The 21,432-nt window shown below is 37.1% G+C and overlaps 1 protein-coding gene and 1 long non-coding RNA gene across 2 annotated transcripts in view; one reads left to right on the top strand and one right to left on the bottom strand.

Moving 5' to 3' along the window:
- Window positions 1-7,259, top strand: part of LOC139115312 (uncharacterized) — a 51,576-nt gene extending 44,317 nt beyond the window's left edge. Inside the window, exons 2-3 of the long non-coding RNA XR_011548096.1 lie at window positions 767-4,478; window positions 5,018-7,259. This is a non-coding gene — a long non-coding RNA (uncharacterized lncRNA). The remainder of the gene's footprint in view (window positions 1-766; window positions 4,479-5,017) is intronic.
- LOC139115310 (uncharacterized) lies at window positions 7,092-11,953 on the bottom strand. Its single transcript, XM_070677332.1, has 2 exons — window positions 11,321-11,953; window positions 7,092-8,615 (listed from the first exon to the last, which is right to left on the bottom strand). The coding sequence occupies exons 1-2, from the start codon at window positions 11,757-11,759 to the stop codon at window positions 8,530-8,532; spliced, it is 525 nt and encodes a 174-aa protein (XP_070533433.1). The 5' UTR covers window positions 11,760-11,953; the 3' UTR covers window positions 7,092-8,529.
- Between the last annotated feature and the right edge of the window lie 9,479 nt (window positions 11,954-21,432).

Consider the following 21,432-nt stretch of genomic DNA (forward strand, 5'->3'; position numbering starts at 1 on the left):
AAGAGTCCTCTCCAAGAGGCTAAGTTGAAAAGAGAAATACACCGGACGAGGTACCGACGTCTGTCTCACTGTATATATGTCTCTCTCTCAAGAACAGAACTTTTGATCTAATCAAGTTTTGGTATAGATTTTGTCAATGTTAATTTGCAAAAAATACTTTTGAAAATGACCACTACTCTACCTTATGAGCATCTGTGATAAGACATAGAAAACTTGGACTGGACAAAAGTTGATGGACTTAGTAGTATATTTAGGATACAACTAGGAAAGACATTTAGCGTTTTCACGTCAGCTAATTTACAATTTGCATATATAATGTATGTTCGATTGACGCTATACATGAGTGCAGATATTGCTTGTAATACCATATGGGTGAACTCAGAGAATCTCTTCATTTTCATGTCAGATAGTTGATAATTTGTACATTTATGAACTATTTAATGTTTACTTTTACCTCTAAAACGGTAGTACCAAATAGATGGCTTTTGCTGGTGATGTTGATTACAACAAGGAATTGACATAATGAAAGATATTTTGCAATTTCATATACACTGGTCACAAATTAAAAAGATTATAATGACATTCAAACTTGTGGAAATATAGTTTCAGGGAAAAGAGTCAATATTCAAACAATCACAACATAATTTACACGGGATCATTTCACATCTTATATTTGACTGTATAACATTTTCTCTGGATATTTTCATGGCAATATTTATCTACAAGAAACGGAGATTTAATTTTTGCCATACGGTTTTTAATTAAGTTTCAGAATGGCGAGACTACAACGACTACGATTTTTCTGATTCAGATGACTACTACTGCGGATACTTGGATTCAGATTACGATTCCGACTGGTAAATGGTTTAAATATACGAAGGAAACGTCAAGCAAGGCGAGAATTATTTTTCGTGGTACATGTCACAGCAAGCATTTATTACGGAGACCAAGTTGACAGACTTTGCTTTCTTTCGTCCGTTTGTCCGCAGTTGGTATTCGTATTTGTAACTTAACCTACCTGCAATCGACATGGTGACTAAACTATCTAGGATCCATCCGTCAGAATCTGTTGGTTAAGTTTACGTCAAAAGAGTAAGAACTATTTCAGGTCGTGGCTTCTTTAGAAAAATTGGGGGACGACGCAAAAATTTTCCTTATTTCCATTTTTTTTTTGGGGGGGGGGGGTTCTCCGTTCAATCTGCTTTCCAAACTACAGTTAACAGCTAATTTTCATGAGCTGTATTTCACTCTAGTTATTTGTATGCTTGGAGAAGAGGTATTGTATGATATACACCATGCTGCTAATTCAATCCTTCTTTTTCTTCATCGTCGATCTCAGCCTCACAGAAAAGTGTGACAAAAGGCTGACATTGGGGCTTTCAGTTGATAGGCGCTTTGACCAGAAGCAACTTATGCAGAAATTGGCGGACAGCTTCACTGCAATACACTCAAATGTGTTGAGTTTATTTATGCGAGGACACGCAAAGTGATTTCGAACCACACGAATGCACAGTAAATATTTGATTGCTTGTTGTATATACAAAGCTGACTGACCACCTTGTATTCTTTTAAAATTTGTAAAATATTTTCGATTGGAAATTTTCTTCAATTGTACCCGTCTCACACCATTGTGACTAGTTATTGAGACATTTTTACACTTTCTTTAATTATACACTTGTCGCACCATTTAGCGAGCTATAAACATTTGGATGAAAACCTTCTAAAAAGGAAGATAATATGTATAGCGTCAGATTAATATGCGCAACGAGGGACTGTGTATAGCTGTACGTCACAGAATGCGAGCAGATTTGAATACTGATTTGAACAGTAATTTTACAGAAGCGTTTATTTATAAACTTAGAATGAATGGAGAAATATTTGAAGGAAGAATGAATATTTCCCAACTCGTAGCGTCTATTGAAAGTTATTGAAGTATTTGTAAAGCTTCCGCAATATTCATACGAATGGATCACCAACTTTTAAACAAATTTATATCGTGTGAATGTTAGGCTGGCGGAAACGCCAGGACAAGAACAACGTACCAGAACGACAAATGTCGAACCACAGACAGTGTATTACTCCGCCTGCCCATGGCATGTCTGTCTTGATACCTTTCGGTTGTGGCGATACAAAAAAAGAACTTGTTGGATGTCTGTTACCGATTTATTTTAAAGGCAGTAAAATCACTTTCATGGAAAAATAAACTCTCAGAAAACAAATCAATACACTGAACGTATACGTGATGTTTGAGTAGTGAATACTATCTCTTTTGGCTGTTAAAATTTGTTAATTCAAACACCAGCGATAGCTCTAGGGGTTTAGTTGGCCAGATCTATTACTCAGAGTAAAGGAGCACATTGAGTACAGGTATAAAAGGAAGATGGCTGCCGTCACCATGTTTTCTTTCAGTAATTTGAATTGAGAGGGGTTATTTCGTTCATAGGGCTAATTAGAAACTCCAGTTTTAGAGCCAATACAGGCAACATATTTGGCATATCCAATCATGGATTCACTTCCTACATTGTTGTTTTTCTTTTGTTTGTTTTGCTTTATTTTGTTTTGGAAAAAAGTTTTGAGATGGCACTGTCTGAGTAACAAGTATGTTGGGAAATTCTGTCCGTACTTTTCATCGTACTTGGCACCGAGTGAGAAGGACAGAAATTTACAATTATTTATTTTCTTAATCTAATGACTGTAATGCATCCTTAGTTTTAAGAGAGTGGTGAGACTGTAAGAGTGTAAAAAACAAGAATCTCATTACTTCAAGATTAGTATAAGAAAGAACGATACAGAGAACGAATTGAGTGTTGGTTCGATGCAGGAGCAGTACTAAATTGCCTTGATTATCTATCTCTGGTTTCTACGGCGATCCTGTACAAAATTTGATGTTTACCTTGCCCATTGTTGACCCCCTTCCCTTCTGCACCGTGCTCTACTTAGAAATTACAGTGGTCGAGGACCATAAGCCAGCTTTGTGTAATAAACCAATATTATAAATGGAGAAAACGAACGCGATGGCTGGTCTCATTCAATTATATACACATCGAACTACATTTTACCAGAGTCTATAAGTCTATAGATGTTGTTAAAAATCAGTCTCTGAAATTTGATTCTTGTGAAATTATTTATGACCAACGTCTCACAAAACGGTCGAAGCAAACAATGAAAATAAGGAACTGAATTTTCCACCTGAAGGCACATTTGCATATTTATGACAGTAATGATTATAATTTGCATATTTATTACAGTAATGTACTAATGATTATAATTTAAGTACAAAGCATGTTAAAATCCATGTAAAATATATACATCTACAAAAACGAAGGCTTTAAATTTTCGAAAAAGAAGAGAATAAAACAAATAAAATCAAAATACGATATATTAGAAAATAGTATCTGATTTTAGAATACATGATGAGGAAAAAGAAATTTGCAAAAAATTGCATGTCTGCCTTATACCATCGATTTTGATTCGTGGTATTCTTCTTCGTCAAGATGAGGGCATATACAAACGTCTATAATGTAAAAGTTGTCTCTTCTCCTGGCCTTCACTATGAACAGAGCGACTGCATTGATTATGTCGACAAAGGAAGCTATGTGTAATGGGTCTTATAAATAGTTCATACATTTGTATTATTACAATGATATTTTACTGTTCAAACCGATTTCCGACAATGGATCTAAAGGGCCTACAAGTCAACAATGCAGTCAGGGAAATCCCCTTAGTAACAATCGATGCACGTTTGTATCGTTGAGGGCGTTGGTGCTGAACGGTGGGGTATGTCACTATTTTGATCACTTTTCGCAACCTTCAGTGCAGTCACTGACAATAGCTTTGGCTCTAACAGAACCTCAGATTGGTTTTTTTTTCTCACGAATGTTACGCAACTTGTGAAGAAGGTTCCCAGTCTCGAAGATATGCACTGGATATTGCACAGACGTTTCAGTTTAAGAACGACGAAACTATTTAAAAATAGCTCGGGGAATTCCAGCATAGCCATTGCGACATCCAGCAGCCAAATTAGAATAATACCTGCATAAAACACGAACGCAATTTCCAACATAGATCACTTTAGAGGAGAATGGAAATGGAACTTGCACCATCCGAAATCCGTTACCTCCATGACTCAATCAGCGCCTGCTTTAGAAATAAGGAATATATTCTTGACACATTTAAGGATCTCCTGTACAGACGATTGGTGCCTGACGACATCCCGAGGATTTCGGTATTCAAATGGGGTGATACGTGGCACATTTACCATGGACACCGACGGCTGTACCTTTACAAAAGCTTGCAAAAACAAGGTGTTATCGATACAGTGACTGTGGGAGTGGTTCCGAAGAAGAAAGTCAACTGGAATATGGTGAGGCGTAAAAACACTTCCAAAAACGGCGGAAAAACGGTCGAAATACGCAACGACGATAAGTTCAATGGTATTAAAGGCCAGATAGTTCAAGAGTGGCGAAACGTTGACTCGGGTAAAGAAAACACTTAAATGTTCATCCTTTGTTTTTCCCAACATATTTACCACATTTTCAATCCATGTGTGCCTAATTTGGAGACATGTTATAGTGTTTTACCTGGCTGAACAAGGTGATATGCCAGCCGTGAATTCCCCCATTCATAATTACACTGTGTTAGCAAGTCCTGCATTTACAATGTGTTTTACTGCATCGTAAAAATTACAATACAGCCTATGTTATTTTTCACTCTGGCAATTTTGAATTGACTTTACTTCTTTGTTGAGAATACATCGTATTTATTTATTCATTCATTTATTTATTATTTATTTATTTAGTTATTTATAGGTTACTTGTTGGTTTATATTGTAGGATATTCTCAATTGCTGTCATTCACTTAACTTTGAATGTATTTCAATATAATTTGAAGTAAACCTGCGTTGTTGTTGTTGTTGTTATTATTATTATTATTATTATTATTATTATTATTATTATTACCTCAGTATTATAAGCACAGATAATGCAGTTTTGTAACCAGGCTTATTCATACATTTCAGAAACGGAAAGCGAAAGCGAGGATTCGGACTGTGAATATGAGTCCGATTCATCATCGGATTCATCTTACTACCAGTACTGGGACGGCGATGGTGATTCCGATGTTGATGACCTGGCTGACCAATTTGGAAGGTGGGAATGTACTAACAATTCCGAAATGGGACTGGCAGAGACTGTGCTCGTATGAGGTCATCTAAATGTCAACGATCTTCCCCAACTTCATTGTTAAGCTGCAGCATGATGTATTTCTGATAGGGGCAGGATTAATCTAACAGATGAGATCAATAGGCCAGAGATATGAAAACTTTTCAGCTGTCTCTCTTTGTTAGACATGATGACATTAGAGTTGGATAAACAACTGAAGATGCATCTGTAAATTCTGTAACTTTTCTATCAGATGCAAGCTCAACACCTGTGATATTTGCATATACTCACATATTAAATTAGTAAGCGTTCAATTAAACCACTTGGTTGACTTGAAAAGTGTTAAGAATTCTGATACGAATGTACTCAAGTACAATAGATAGATTGTTGCATTAGTATTGATACTGTGATAGAGGTATCCCGGCAAGTTATGATTATCTTTTTTGCTCTCAATATTTAAAGTGTGAATGAGAAGCTAAAGCATGTATATTAAAGTCACCAATGACAACAAAAACGTCACTTAAGTTTGAAGAAATCAACAGTCAAATCATCAATTGGAAAAAAGCTATGTGACAACATTGATTATTTTCATTTTAGAATGTACACACAATGTCTTCGACTCCGATTTGACATAGTTTATTGTTTTATCATCTTTGTAACCTTACACTATCAGATACATAAATTGAAAAATTTTACGGTTCTTTTATATGCTCCAGTACCGTGTCAAGTTCAATATTAGGGCTAGTTACCCTACTGTTAGTTTCAATGCACGGCATAGACCCTTGTACTTGGCACGGCATAGACCCTTGTACTTGGTGGTCGACAATTATTCTGATCCTCTATTTTTTTTAATAAACAAAACGTACAGAAAAAGTATGAATAGTATTTTTGTGGATATATTTAAAGAATTCCAAGCTCGCTTTTCCCTTATGATTTACTCACAGCGTACAACTTATCACTTTTCCTGCTTTTGTTTTTATTCTAGATATAACTGTGTTCTCTTATCTTAGTATATTTGCGACGCCAATCATTGACGCAAATCATTCATTTGCACATCCGGAACCCCGTTTCGACTGTCAGTGCGTGGATGCTAGAATCTGAAACTCATACTCCTTGTACATCTCTAATTGTCATCTGCATGATATGCGACGTTATCTATTTTCCCAATCTCATGTGCATAAACTCTCATCTATTTCTCAATCTCATGTGCATAAACTCCCGACCATTCCCACATCTGCTGTGCATAAACCCTCAACTACTGTATGAGCCATGTAATAACAGAAGCTGACGGTATGTCATTGCGTGATGCAAAGATTACTGGGTAATATAAAAAGTGACCAAGAACATGGCTTGCTAAACGACTTCTGCGTTTTTGTCACTCTTACCGAATATTGCGATACGACTTATAACAATCGTTTTCCAAAGATAGTCGAAGAAGATGTCATTTGCAGACTTTCGAGCGCAAAGAGAGTTTATCAGAAGGTGAAATTTGCATATTCCAACCTGCAAGTTGTCTTCGATTTTAAGAAACCTGAAAGCTTTCACTCATTTAAATATATATCACCGCAAAATCGGGATTTAACATCAAAGAAGCAGCAGAGAACGTCCGCAAAAGCTAGACGATAGTGTCTGGAATAAGAATACAATTTTTATTTGAAAGAGGTCACCTTCGATTTTGCAGTTACATTTCTTTTCAGTCATTTGAGGGCATAACAAACGTCAATATTTCAAATGTGGCTTCTTCTCCGATATTTTACATGGAATAAAACACATAGATTCACTTGAATATGTCAACAAACGAATTTATGTGTCCTGCAAATTCTATCAATGACTTTAACTAATCGAAATATGTTTGACTAACTCAAGCCTGGAGTAAAATCATTTGAGAAATTCGAACTGCTTGGGTTTAAAAAAACGTTTTCAACAACGAAAGAAAATTTCAAAAATAACAGCATTTTTTATTTCAAACAATAGAATAGAATGGTCTACAAGTTAGCAAAGCAGTAGTGCAAATCCCAAGCGTAATAATCGATGCATGTATGTAACATAGAGGGCGTTGATGTCTAATGGTACGGTATATGAACATTCCGTAAAGATTCTATTTGTTTCGACTTATCACTCTTTTCACGCAGCAAATGACGATAGATTCAAATTAATGTCGGAAGTACTACGAATTACGTCAAAATTAAGTTGTGGTGTAATTTTCTTGAAACTTTGCACAAATATTCTTGGAAGTTGTGCAAGTACAAAAATGAAATAAAAAATGGGGGTCACCACGCTCGTTTCCATGGAAACGGACGTTAAAATGGCGTCGTTAGAAATAAATAAAAATGATATAATTCACTTAAACTAAAGAAAGCAATTATAAAACGCTTAGCAAACGAGTTAATTTTAATAAATACCAAGACTTAAGATCCATATCTATCGAATGTATAGTTTTCATGATGTTTGTGAAGAAATTTTATCATAAGTATCGATTACAAAATGACGATATCGAAATTATATCACTACATAATTTTCGAACTTTCTTCCTGTCGCTTTGAATGGTGTCATTTTGACCAAACTTGGCGAATAAACTCCTGACATAATACTATTTAGTTTACACTTTTAATAAAAGGGTGTCCCCACGCTACTTTTTACAATATCTCCAGGTGAATGGGTAATTTGCGCAATATAAATGGGAGAGAAATGTTAATTTTTCACTCATATTGAATAAAAACCAGCTTCCTAGGGGTCAAAATATGACAAGGTTATAGGTCACATGTATTTCTAAGACACTGGGTCAAAAATTAGGTAAAAGCGCAATTTCAACAATGACAGGCGATGTTAAATACACGTGCTTCAAAATTACTCATTTGCGGCAGGCTGGGGTTAAATCTGCGCAGAAACGTTCTAAAGCGTGTGCGCGTCCGAATTCGTCGCCCTTTACCTTAATTTCGGACATTCCACATGTATGTTACGCATGTGGTGACGACGGTGGACATGTCCAGGATGTGACGATATTGTTCAGGCATGTTAAACTGTGTTGAGGTGGGAGAATAAAGGAAAGATCTAAAAACTTCATTACGATTTCTAAACAAGGACAGCCGTATTCGAATTATATCTGACTACAACATAAATGCACATTCGGATTTCATTGTTGAATACGAATGCCAATTCATTCGGTAATTTATGTACACGTACTACTGCCTCATTGAAGCGGCACTGGCATTTATCTGGACGTCTCTGTCTCGATCCCCTCGAACTGGCCCCTTTTCTTTGTAAAAAGCACACTTTTAAAATTATAGTTATTAAATTTGACAATTAACTAGTACAGCGTGGTTCTTCGTATATACCGTTTGCGTTCGATGCCATATGGTCCAGACGTATATTAGTTGCAAAGCTTCAACAATACAAACCCAACGATGACCACCACGCCAATGAGCACCAGTCCTTCAACTGGAATGTCGTCAATACCTACAGGAGGAGGGATATAAAAATCATGTCAAAAATTCTCCATTCTGATTTGTCCGTTGGCGAAAACAAATAAGAATACTTTGGCAACATCATGGAGATCAAATTGAACATTCTGAGATGGTATTTTAAAGTAAGTATTTAGAGTATGTGATATCTAGAGTTTGCGATATTTTATATGTCTATAGTGACAGGTATTAGATAAGAATTCTGAATGATGGTTTAAGAAAGTTTGTCTTCAAGGTTTGACACGGGTTAGGCCTAATACACTTCGCCTTTCATTTGAACTGCAAAGAATGTTCTTGCGAGGGCTTTGCCGATGGTCTTTGGTCTCTTGTAGGCATTTAAGACTGTCGACAGTCCGTTGTGCCTTGTCTTTACTGTTATTGATGTCGTCTCTCGCACATACAGGGGTGGGAAATGCCGAAGGTACGTACCCGGCGCAGTCATAACTCAGTGCGAGCTGCTAGACACGAGGTGCCTACACGGCACTTAAGGTTCGCGCCTTCGGCGCTACGCTTGCGATTCTCCCTACCCTCGTTCGTACATGTGCACACAGATTACACCAATAAGAGACAGAAAAAGGCACAAGGGACTGTCTACATTTGAGCATTTATATGGATAAAATTGCATCATGTGTATATAGGTTTGGTTTCTTCTCTGTTTGAATAAGTCTGTTGTAAACGCGCATGCGTGTTACCCTTGACCTCGGATGCGCGATATGACGATCTCGCACTTCTTGGAAACCAAAACTATTCGACGAATTCTGCAAGATATAGAGCAGTATTTCCGAGAAAAAAGAAAATGATCGAAATCTGCCCTGCGCAAAACAAAACTTGCCCTCATTGAGACTACACTTTTGCAAATCTTTACTTTCGTTCCTCAAACAGTCTTACCCGCCACAATTTAATTCAAATTTTAAGTTAGCCTATGCAGTCAAGAAGTCTCGGATGAGGGGGCGGGGGTGTGTTATACACGTACATGTACATTTGCGCGTTTTAGCCCTCTCATATTTTCTCTTATTGTAAACTTGTTTAAACAGTCACTATTTAATCTCATTATAATTAATATTGCTCCTTAACCCTTATACTATCATTGTTTGGCCCAAATCCCTTCTTACATATGATTGTAGACACATTTTAAGGGAAAGTGAATCGGGGTTGACCAGATTAAACAGGCAAACGTTCTGTTGAAAATTAATTATGGATAGTCAATTGTACAGAATGCTCCTGATTTAAAGATGTAGGACAGTGTGATGTCAGCATTAAACTTCAAAATCTGTCCTGATGGCTGATTACAAAATAGACGAAATCGAAACGGCGAAATAGCGAGATGGTGAAATAAAGAAACTGAGTATTAAATTCATAAATTAACAAAGAAATAAAGAAACATAAATTTGTAGAATGAAGTAAATCCGAAAGACAGCAAAACAGACGGCCGATTCGTGTATTACTCGCGCCACACGCTCGTCATTGTCCTGTTACTGCAGGGCCCGTATTTGAGTGAGAGGAGGGGGATGAATTAAAGGGAGGGAGGGTCGGTATATTTTAAATGACTCTGCGCGTAAAAGAGTGACCCTTCAAAAAAGTTGGTATAAGAAAGAGGTTACCCTCCCAAGTTTTCATGCGCAACAAACAGTGACCTTCCTCTACATGTCACAGTTCACATCAATAATATTTAGACCCTTTCACTTGCAGCCATCTTGGATAATTACCTTAAAATTGACCTACTTTGTATAAAAATTGATCAATCAAAATTCTGTACATGAACTTTGTGGACCGGGATTTGCTATGACCTTTTAACCTGCCCTATACCTCTGCAGCTAAGTTATGGCTATATCTTATCCTATACCACAGTCCGAGAGGGCTGGTGTCTATTGAACAATGGCCTACATGGGACGAAAATACACAACTAACTTTCGGGGTTGCCGGTGACCTTTGACCCTATATCATCCAGTGACTCATTAATTACACACATATATATAATTATCGGCTAGCCAATAGAGTTGTAGGTCTGATGTTTGGCGGACAGCGATAATTATGTAGACAGGGTTTTTTTGCCAAATGTCACATGACCAGGATGGCTTTGACCCCATTTTCTCTAATATGCCGAGAAATCACTTACTTCAAGAGCTACAACCTTTATGTTTGGTGAGATGAGGCACCTAATGGCTACACAACCTTAACCTCACTAATTATGCGTAAAATAAAATGTTATTGATGTTGACTGTGACACGCAGGGGGAGCGTCATTGTTTGTTGCGCATGGAAATATGGGAGGGCCGTCGCTATTTTACTCGTAGAGTCATCTAGAAAAACACCCCCCCCCCCTCCCAGTAATTTCGATCCAGTCGCTTATTTGGCTATTTCGTAATATCGTCCATTACTACCGTCTCGATAGCTTTCAAAGGAAATATATAACTTCTGTAGATGTGTCATTGAACTCCTATTGTCTACGAAAAGCTTCAGCTTGCGTACATATATACTGAGAGCACATTCGGAAAATTCATAATTTGTGTTCCGAAACACTTTGATTTCTCTAATATTGTTGTCCTACAACTTATATTTTACATGTACAAACACACAGCGTGACTCAGAGTCACACTTTTAGCATAAATACTTCGCCAACCTTGTGACCTCCTTTATTTTTGAGTATCATACAACATGTCGGTTCTCTTAAAATTACAAATTACTGTTAAAATTTAAATACCTCTCGGTCTTATTTTCTTCCAATCGTCAATGATGCTGTGCATTTTCGGTCTTGTTTTCTTCCAATCGTCAATGATGCTGTGCATTTTATCTTCGAAATCATAATCGTTACGCACAGAAACACTAACACCGCGGTTTTGGGTAGTGTATCTCTCACGTACGGCATCAGCATTTGGTCTGTTGACAACCCAGACTGGAATGTAGTCTATAACGCCTAATTCTTCCAGTTTCTTGTATAGAAACAGCCTCCTATTTCCAGCATGGACGTACCAGGTACCATTTTGTCGAATTACGGCGATTGTCTTGATATCGCGCGGGGAAATGTTGCCATGCAATAGTTCTTTGAACGTGTCCAATAAGTGGTCGCCATCTTGGAAGTGGCAGTCGATTGTATCGTGCACAAAGTGAATTTCCGATGGTCTCAGTCTTTTAGGCGGCATGCCGCATTGACAGTAACCGGACCACAAAGACGCCAACCCCAACACTCTAATAACAACAAGGTGAACTTTTTTCTGAGTTTGCTCGATTTACATTACGAAATGTTTAGCGAATATACACCCAAAGCAAGTCTAAGAGGGTGCAAATTAGACCTATGATCTCATGACCGCCGATGATGCAAGGTCAAAAGGAGAACGCTTCCTGTGATATTGTCTGGTTTAATTTCCGAGAATTAGTTAGTCTGCTCTGTAAGCTATATGAAGAATTCCAGTTATCAAAAAAGAAAGTGAAATCAAATACACTGTAATAAAGCCTGAAATTGTATATTATTCATGTCTCACACATTCATTCGTTAAAAAGCCGTCTTTGATTATACAATTCGTCGTTGGGAAAATGGAATCAGTCTGCCAATCATGAACTTTTTAAAAAACATTTTAATTACTTTAAAAATTATTTTAAAAATAATCGACGAAATCGCGAAACGGCGAAATGGCGAAATAGCGAAATGAAGAAATAAAGAAACTGAAAAAGAAATTCATAAATTAATAAAGAAATAAAGAAACAGGAATACATAGAATGATATAAATCCGAAAAACAGCTAAACAGACGGCCGACTCGATGCCTCCACTCGCTCCCCATAGTGTTGATACTACAGTGCCCATATGTTTGTAAGGGAAGGGGGAGATATTAAAGGAAGGGATGGTAGAGTATTTTTCAAAATGACGCTGCGCGTAAAATAGTGACCCTTCAAAAAGAGTTGGTAAGAAAAAAGTGACCCTTCCCAATTTTCATTCTCAACAAACAGTGACCCTCCCCCTACATGTCACAGTCCATATCAATAATATTTAGACCCTTTCTCTTGTTTCCATCTTGATTTTAACCTTCAAATTGATCTAATTTGTATAAAAATTGATCAATCTCTGCGCGTATGGCAAATTGCTACATTGAAAATATCAAGGTTTTAAGCCATGTTAACTTTGAGAAGATTTTTTAAAGTACTATTTTCTATGAACTTTGACCTGCCCAGTACCTCAGCAGTTAAGCTGAGGTACTAGGTCCGGGTTATGTCTAACTGAAGGACAGTGCGAATGACAATCAGTCGCCAATGTCATGAATAATTAAGCGTGTAAACTTAGGCCCATAGATTGCAATGAGTTTGGAACTTTTTGGCTAGATTTCACCCTTTATTTTTAGCACTCAGTAATTTGTAGATGTAGACGTTAAGCACATTGTTCAGTACGGTCGAGATGGTGACCGACACAAGTGGTTAGTACATCGAAAATTATTTCCTTGGATGGTTTTCCTGGCCAGGTACCGCTCCTAGAAATCAGGATTTGACCCTTGTAAATTTACAGTAAGTTATTTGTCGCCATATATCGTTTATTTTTGGTCAAATTTTAATTTAACTTTTTCATCTGTGGTATGGAAAATGTTTCAAGCTTTGCAACGATGGGTCAACTGTTCTTGTCGGTCATCAGAGCACGATGGAGCCACAGGCGCTCGCCAGCAGCTGGGTAGTCTGCTAAATCGATCGATTTTTGGCTCGATCTATCGATCCCGTACTCGATCTACCCGCCACTGCAATCACAGGGATATATTCAGGGACAATAAATACTAATATGATAAAAAGCTAAATCAACTAAAAACTAATCAACGGCCAAATCGAAGGTCATTGCAAGATGTCACTGGTGAATTATAGTTTACCCAATCAGCAGTGGAATAAATGACGTCATATGGTAGAATCGTTCTACAGGCCGCGTTTCACTGGGCTTGGTCTCAGAACACAGCCGATTTCCTCAAGGAATGATGCGAGTAACACGTTTATCGGCGTGATTTGCAAGGAGATGGTTAAATTTGTGATCCAACTAGGTAGTAGTATATGAGAGTGTAGGTCTGGATGTTTTGTGTGAGCGCATGGCCAGTTGAAAACCCGGATCGCTGGTTTTTTAGTGATTCTGTTGCACACATTGTGAGTATTTAGGTTACAGAGGCGGGCAGATCGAGTACGGGATCGATTGATCGAGCCGAAAATCGGATTTAGCAGACTACCAAGCTAACGAGCGACTGTGGATGCAGCACGATTTTTTCGATCACCATACAATTCCCGGTGCGATTGACCCTTCGCTTGAAAAAAACGTGCGCCGGATCAATCGCCGAAAAGTTAACCAAAAGCTGCGAACATTGAATTTAAGTCTGAGTTGTGGATATTTCAGCATGCTTTAGGAGGTACAGCAAGACACTGCATATTAGACTCATAGCAACAAACTTTTAAAAAAGTAGCCAAACATAGATACAAATAGTGTCCGTATTAGTTAATATTTTATTGTTATGGTTCTGTGTTTTTATCATTCCAAGTAGCTTTTACATTTTTTATATCCATTCAACTATTCTGACGTAGGGCCGATAACAGATGTTATTTTATATTTATTCAGTACTTTTGGGTGGTGTGACAAAAGCTTGGTCTACTTCCTAATTTAAAATAGTCAGTTTACTACTTAACTAAAATTTGATCAAAAACACCGGTAACATTTGATTTGACTTAGTCAGTTTTCTATATCACAGTTATTGTTATCATATTGTACTTGTATTGTATTTACTGTATTTAGTTCGTTGTATTTATGTATTTAAGAAAAAGATATTATTTATTTTCAAAGTCGAGAACAAGATATTGTTATTTATTTTCAAAGTTGAGTCTTGAGTTAATAAATATGCTTTATTGTTTTAATTTATGAATATTTTTTTCTTTTTTCAGTATTCCATATTCAATACGTGCATATGCGTGTTCAGTTTGATGCATGAAGAAAGGTTACCCTCCCCCACTTACACAAAATTTCATAACCCTTCAAAAATGATTGCGCGAACAATGGCGACATACCACAAAAAAACCCCCCACCGGCCCCACCCCCTGTAATTTCTTCCAGTCCCTTGGGGGTTAAATATTAGATCTTGCATCTGATTGACAATTACGTCATGTCTTCTATTCACCTCACATGACATGCGCCTCGGTATACTTTCATTTTGTGTTGGCGCTCCAACAACTGCGACATGGAGCTTGAACTCAAACCGTCCGACATTCATTACCTCAGCAAGTCTATCAGTGCCTACTTCAGCAACGGCGCACACATTTTGGATTCTTTCGAAGATCTGCTGGACGGGGACTTGAAACCGCAAGATCTGCCCTTGATTTTGGTATTCCAGAAGGGCTCTCGGTGGTACGTGTATGACGGCGAGCGTCGCCTCTATCTCTACAGAAGCCTGGAGAAGCAAGGAGTTGTAGACACGGTCAAAGTCAAGGTGGAACCAAACGTGAACCGAGAAATCGTTAAACAAAAACAAACATCCAGAAATGGCGGAAGGTCCGTCACCGTACACGGAGATAGTTACTTCCACGGGAAACACGGGAGCCTAATCCAACAATGGTCGAGAGACGGAGGTAGGGACATATTCACACCTTAAAGGTTGCTACGTCAACCAGTTAACCACGGCGTGGTAGTCGAGGCGATGAAATTTAATTGCAAATATGAACAGAACTAACTTGAAGAAAATCTTCATTATCTCTGCTTGTAAAAAGCCAATTTCTCGTCATCGTAGTAAAAGTTGCGCTTGTCCTGTCTTATTGTATTGGCAGGAGTCTTTTCATTTTCCCCTTCGTTTTGGTGTCTTTTTCGTGCACGTCTGCTAACTTTGAGTCCAGCTAAGTGAATTACACATGAAATTTGAGCTGTTTTAGTGATTCAGCATTCAATCCGTGCAATCGCCTCCAAATTCTAGGTAAGAATCAGGCTGCGGTCAATTTTCCGAGTACTAGCTGTGTTGACACTTTAATATCCGTTGCTATGAATCTCCTCCACTGCGCATGCCTATAAGACAAGTTTGAACTTTGAGGGATCCCCTTACGAGTGAGGAATTAATAATATTTTGTGCGCTGATCTTCGAGAGATGGTGGGGAGAAATGCAATTTAATGTTCATCTACAATAATGAAAAAAATTCATACATCATGAATTTTTGAAACCTGGAGTCAAAAAATGCTAACTGCACAACAAATTAAATCTGAAAACTGACAGCTTGACGGAAGGGAAGCAGGAATAAAGCACTTTGAGATTGCTGATTGCTTTTACAGTGTTTGGTAATCTAATACATGCCTACCGACATGAATGACAATCAGTGTACATGTCTATGCCACTAATCGACAAGGCTTTCAAAGTTGAAAGTTAAATATTATGTATTGACTATTACTTGTTAATTTAAAACGCTGTCTGCTAGCTCCAACTAATATCTCATTTTACTGAATCTATGACATTAAATACCACATATTACCAATCTGTTGGGAGCGAAATAAAGTTGGTATTTCACAGACAGACTTAATATAAGCTTAGTCCCTCTATTTTTTGGATTTTCTCAAAAGCTGTAAAACTTGTCTAAATATTGTATCTTTAGATTGAGGCTAGTTATCACTGCTTTTAAATATTTCACGAATTTCTTGCTTTCAGCAAAATATTTTACGTGTTTTGCCGACTGCAATGCATTTTGAAAACAGGTCACATGGCCATTAAATAATATTTACATAGAAAACCATGGTTAAGAAATTATTTCACGCAAATTTGTTATTATCCTGTACTACTTTCTATTGTTGTCAAGTTTTCTATGCAAATTTTGTCGGAAGATTGCAAAAACTTACTAGTGTTCGGGAGATGTGGCATGCATAATTGTTAATTTACATATACATTTGATTAATCAGAGGTCTTCACGAAAACTTTGACTTGACAACAGTTTATGAAACTTAAAAGTATACAAAGCCCCAATAACTGTGAAAATTGTTATATACCAATCTCAAAATTCCTGAGTTTTCCAAGAGTTTCTTTGAATAATACCCATTAAAGACTGAAAAAGTGTACATCACTGTCATAAGTATCGAAAGTGGCATGTAAATTCAAACGTTTTAACGTCATTTTAGGTTCCCTGTCATTTTCAAACACTAATCATATCATGACAGAGGAAATAAAGATTACAACAACAAAATGTTAACCATCGTGTGTTGTATATTCAAGTAAATGGCATCATGCTTGTTTCTGGTATGATAATGATGTGTATGTGCAGGAAATATGTGTTTTTGTACTTTTCAGTGGGGCGCCATTTTATGAGTGCAGCTCCCGTTTATTATTCAGCCTGTTAAAACGTGTATAGGCATGGTCCAAATCAGCGAACAGTGATACTTCTATACACGCCCTTCGGTTAAGACATTACACGAACCAACGTTGGTTTGAAAATGAAATCATGAAAATAAAGCATAAAATTGCAGCTATTGGGGCTTTAATTCTTGCTATTCTGTTTTTATCGAGTTTCAGATGACGACGACCACGACGATTACTATTTTTCGGATTCAGATGACTATTACTGCGGATACTTGAGTGGTGGATATGAGGATCTAGACGATTATTACTACGATTCCGACTTTGAATGGCTTATAGGAAACGTCAAGAGACGAGAGAACTATTTTTCGTGGTTATCGGAGCACGCATTTTATTACGAAACCAAGTAGACAGACGTCGCTCCCGATCTTCCATTTGTCCTTATTTCGTCTACGTCTTTGTTCTTCAGCTTCTTGTACCTGCAATCAACACAGTGACTAAATATCTAAAATACAATATCTGTGAGAATCTGTTCGTTACGTTTACGCCAAAAAGAGAGAACTGTCTTCAGTCATGGACTCTTTTTTAAAAATGTTGTTTCTTCAGTTCTGCCGTTGCCCGTTCAGTCAGTCTGCTTTCCAAACTATAGTTAACAGTTAATTATATGAGCTGTATTTAACTCTTACTTGTATGGGGAAGAAGTATTTTATGTACCATGTTGCGACTTCAATACTTCTTTTTTCGTCGTCGCTCTCAGCCCTCAGAAAACAAGACAAAAAAGGTTGACATTAACCTTTTGAGTGCTGTAAATTTTTCCCGCCAGAATTTTACTGCAACATTATACCAATCTTTATTAACTTTTCTGCAATTTTTTGATAATTTTGGACCAAATGGATATCACATTTCATTGGCTACAGTTTTTTAACCAAAAGTTTGGTAAAAAATCTGAAAAAAAATGACAGGGGAACATTTGTACAAGCGACATAAATTGACTTTGGCACTCAAAGGATTAAGGCTTATGACTTGAATCAACTCATTTTTAACCTCGGCAAAAATTGTTAAATTTCACCCCAATACACTCAAATGTGTTGAGATTACACATACCATGACATGCAAAGTGATTTTCAACCCAACGATTGTGCGGTAAATCTTTAATTGCCAGTTGTCACGTGATAAATACTATTTAAACAACATTTGGAAATAGAAAATAGGAATAGGAGGAAATAGAATTCATTTCCCATACACAACTGACTAACCGCCTAATATTCTTTCAAAATGTGTAACATGTTTTTCGAATTGCAATTTTTCTTCAATTGTGCCCGCCTCACCCCATTGTGGCTAGTTATTGAGATATTTTCAAATTTCCCTCAAATTTACTCTTTTCACAACATTTTGGCTAGCTATTGCAATATTTTCGATGAAAACCTTTTTAGGAAGATAAATCCTATGTGGCGACACACACTTACGGGCTAGTAGGGACTGCTTTGAACAGTGATTTTTCACTAGCGTTTGTTATTTATAAAGCATTTTTGAAGTAAGAGTAATTATTTTCCAACTTGAAGTGTCTGTTAAGAATTATCGAAGTATTTATAAACCTTCCGTAATATTAATACAAATTGATCCCCAACACTGAGATCTGTATAAATCTATATCGTGTGACTGGTAGTCTGGCGGAAGTGCACATGACAAGAACAGCGTACCAGTACGGCTTATGTCGAACCCCAGACAGTGTATTACTCCGCCTGCCCATGACTATCTTTCCTGATACCTTTCAGTTGTGATTATGTAAAAAGAACTAATTTGATGTATGTAATCGATTTATTTTAAAGGCAGTAAAAACACTTTCATGGAAAAATAAACTCTCAGAAAACAAATCAATACACTGAACGTATACGTGATGTTTGAGTAGTGAATACTATCTCTTTTGGCTGTTAAAATTTGTTAATTCAAACACGATTGGAACTAATTTTGGATAATTGGATCTTACTATTTTTTAAATTTCTAAAGATTGTTAGGTGCTTTAAAGCTGAATGTTGTAATATTACAAATTACTCACAAAAACAAGTATTTAACTTAAAAAGAAAAGCAGATGAGCTTACATTTTCAGATTGAACAGACATTACGTCACTATCAAATTATCCCAAATTAGTTCCAATCGTGTTTAATTCAAACACCAGCGATAGCTCTAGGGGTTTAGTTGGCCAGATCTATTACTCAGAGTAAAGGAGCACATTGAGTACAGGTATAAAAGGAAGATGGCTGCCGTCACCATGTTTTCTTTCAGTAATTTGAATTGAGAGGGGTTATTTCGTTCATAGGGCTCATTAATTTAGAAACTTCAAGTTTAGAGCCAACACCAGCAACATATTTGGCATATCCAATAATGGAGTCACTTCCTGTATTGTCTTGTTTTGTAAAAAAAAACGTTTATGATTGCACGCCTTTCAGAGTAATGAATACTTTGGAGGAATTTCAGTGGTATTGAAAGGACAAACTACGCTGCTTTGATGAAAGGAAACCAGTTCATTACTCTTACCAATTACGGTAGAACGCGCCAAAGGGACGGATATTCGGACTGTCAAACGTTTACAATTCTTTTCTGATATACCACTTGTGGGGGTTCGTTTTAAAGTTCTTTGGGTAAGAAAACTTTTCACCGGCTTAGTTTTTCGAAATTTAAAGATTTTATTTTTCTCCATAGATTAACACAGGGATGGCGGCCATTTTGAATTGAAATATCAGTAAATCTTGGGTTATTTATTTCTCTAGAACATAAATTTGCACGGTGACCCTGATTTTTATTCTTGGTTTTGAAAGAGAATAGTGAAAAAATTTGAGCAAAAGTTTAAGTCTTTTACTTTCAAGGTTCATACTAACTTATTTGGTAGTAATATCATCAACATAAGCTTAGAGTCTTCGTAACTGACCGCGATACTACCACTCATATCGACGTCTCTCTGTCTAAATTCAGTTGTTAATGATTTTGGTAACACAGAACATTGGATAAAGTCATCGAAGTTCAACTGTCCTCTTGCTGGCCTGTCATACTTGGTGACGACGAGTTCTACAAACCGCAGTGACAATTGAAAACCAATACAATCGAAGGCTGTGCAAAGAGAGACATTAACATTTTGTAATCATAGAACATAAAACTGAGAAATAGTTTATCAACAATTTTTTATATTGCTGTTTCAAATAGGAGAAATTGAAAAATAATTGGCGTTCTGATATCTATGGTCATGCAAAAAATCTTTTACAGAAACAGTTCAATATTTTCCGGTATTTCATCTAAGCTTTCTAAATGCGTGTTTTTCCAACTTTGTACGCTATACGTAAGCTTACTGTCAGTGATCTGTCTGTCAAACATTGGGAAAGGAACGGCTCACCGCTCACTTCGCTTACATCGCCTACACGTTGACATTTCATAACACCAATTTACTTTGGCACATGTGTGATTCCGTTAATTGCCATATGAAGAATGCTCAACTATGTCAACCCTCGATTGAGCAAAATTTGATGCATTATTTTCAGGACTCGTCTGATAATAGTGTAGGCCATAGTATGTAAAATCTCCATTTTGAAGGAAAGTGACGGAGAACGACCAAACAATGTTCTCCACATTTCCAGAGAGAGTAATTGCGTAATAATGAAAAAAAATAAATAGCCTTTACGAAGCATACTTTTGTCTTGATAAACATTGTGACAATTTCACTTCATCCGACCATGGCGGCAGAGTAGAGATAACCTCCATGGTCCGATTTCATATTATGATGACACATATTCTGGACTGTGGTGATTGTGAGTGACTTCAAAATAAAGAACAATAAGAGACAACAGCAAACAAGCGCTTTCAAGCACGCCCTCAATCGCTGGGTTGAGATTTTGATGTTCAAGCCGGCAGCGAAAACAAACCATTTAGTGTTTCAAAACGTTTCAAAGTTGATGAGATTTTAGTCAAATAATATAAGGCAAATCTTAGATTTCACAATATATTCCACCGTCTGCTTGCATTTATCTCTTTCTGTCATTCTCTGTCGATGACCGAGTGGCATTTTTCGTCCCTTCCAGAGTAATGAAGACCCGTTTAATATTTGGGATACGTGGTCAAGATGGAAAATATGCAGACTAAAATTTGTTTTGTTTCCGCCATAACCTTTGAAGGAAATTTGGCATCAATGTCTACGGACTTGGACATTTTTGCAGGGGGTATGCATGCGTTGACGGGGAAAACTGTCACGCTATTCTGGAACTTGAAAACAACTGTAGGCCTTTGTCTGAATTCCGACTACCCCCGCAATATCTAATGCTATATTCCTTACTGACTCTCTGTCTTTCTCTATTTACGAGTCCACTTCTCTTTCAAATGCGCATGTAAACGAGTCTTTACCTTCGTGTATCTATTGACAAGTTTTTACTACTTTTCCAAAAAGACGCGAAAAATTATTTGAATTGTAGAGAAACACGGTTGATACCATGGTAAAAGAGAAAGCTACTCTATAGTGCAGTCTTTCACTGCGCATTAATACATTCTGTACATAATGGCGT

Source organism: Ptychodera flava, chromosome 17 (assembly GCF_041260155.1).
Source record: "Ptychodera flava strain L36383 chromosome 17, AS_Pfla_20210202, whole genome shotgun sequence".
In the NCBI taxonomy this organism is placed as follows: domain Eukaryota; kingdom Metazoa; phylum Hemichordata; class Enteropneusta; family Ptychoderidae; genus Ptychodera; species Ptychodera flava.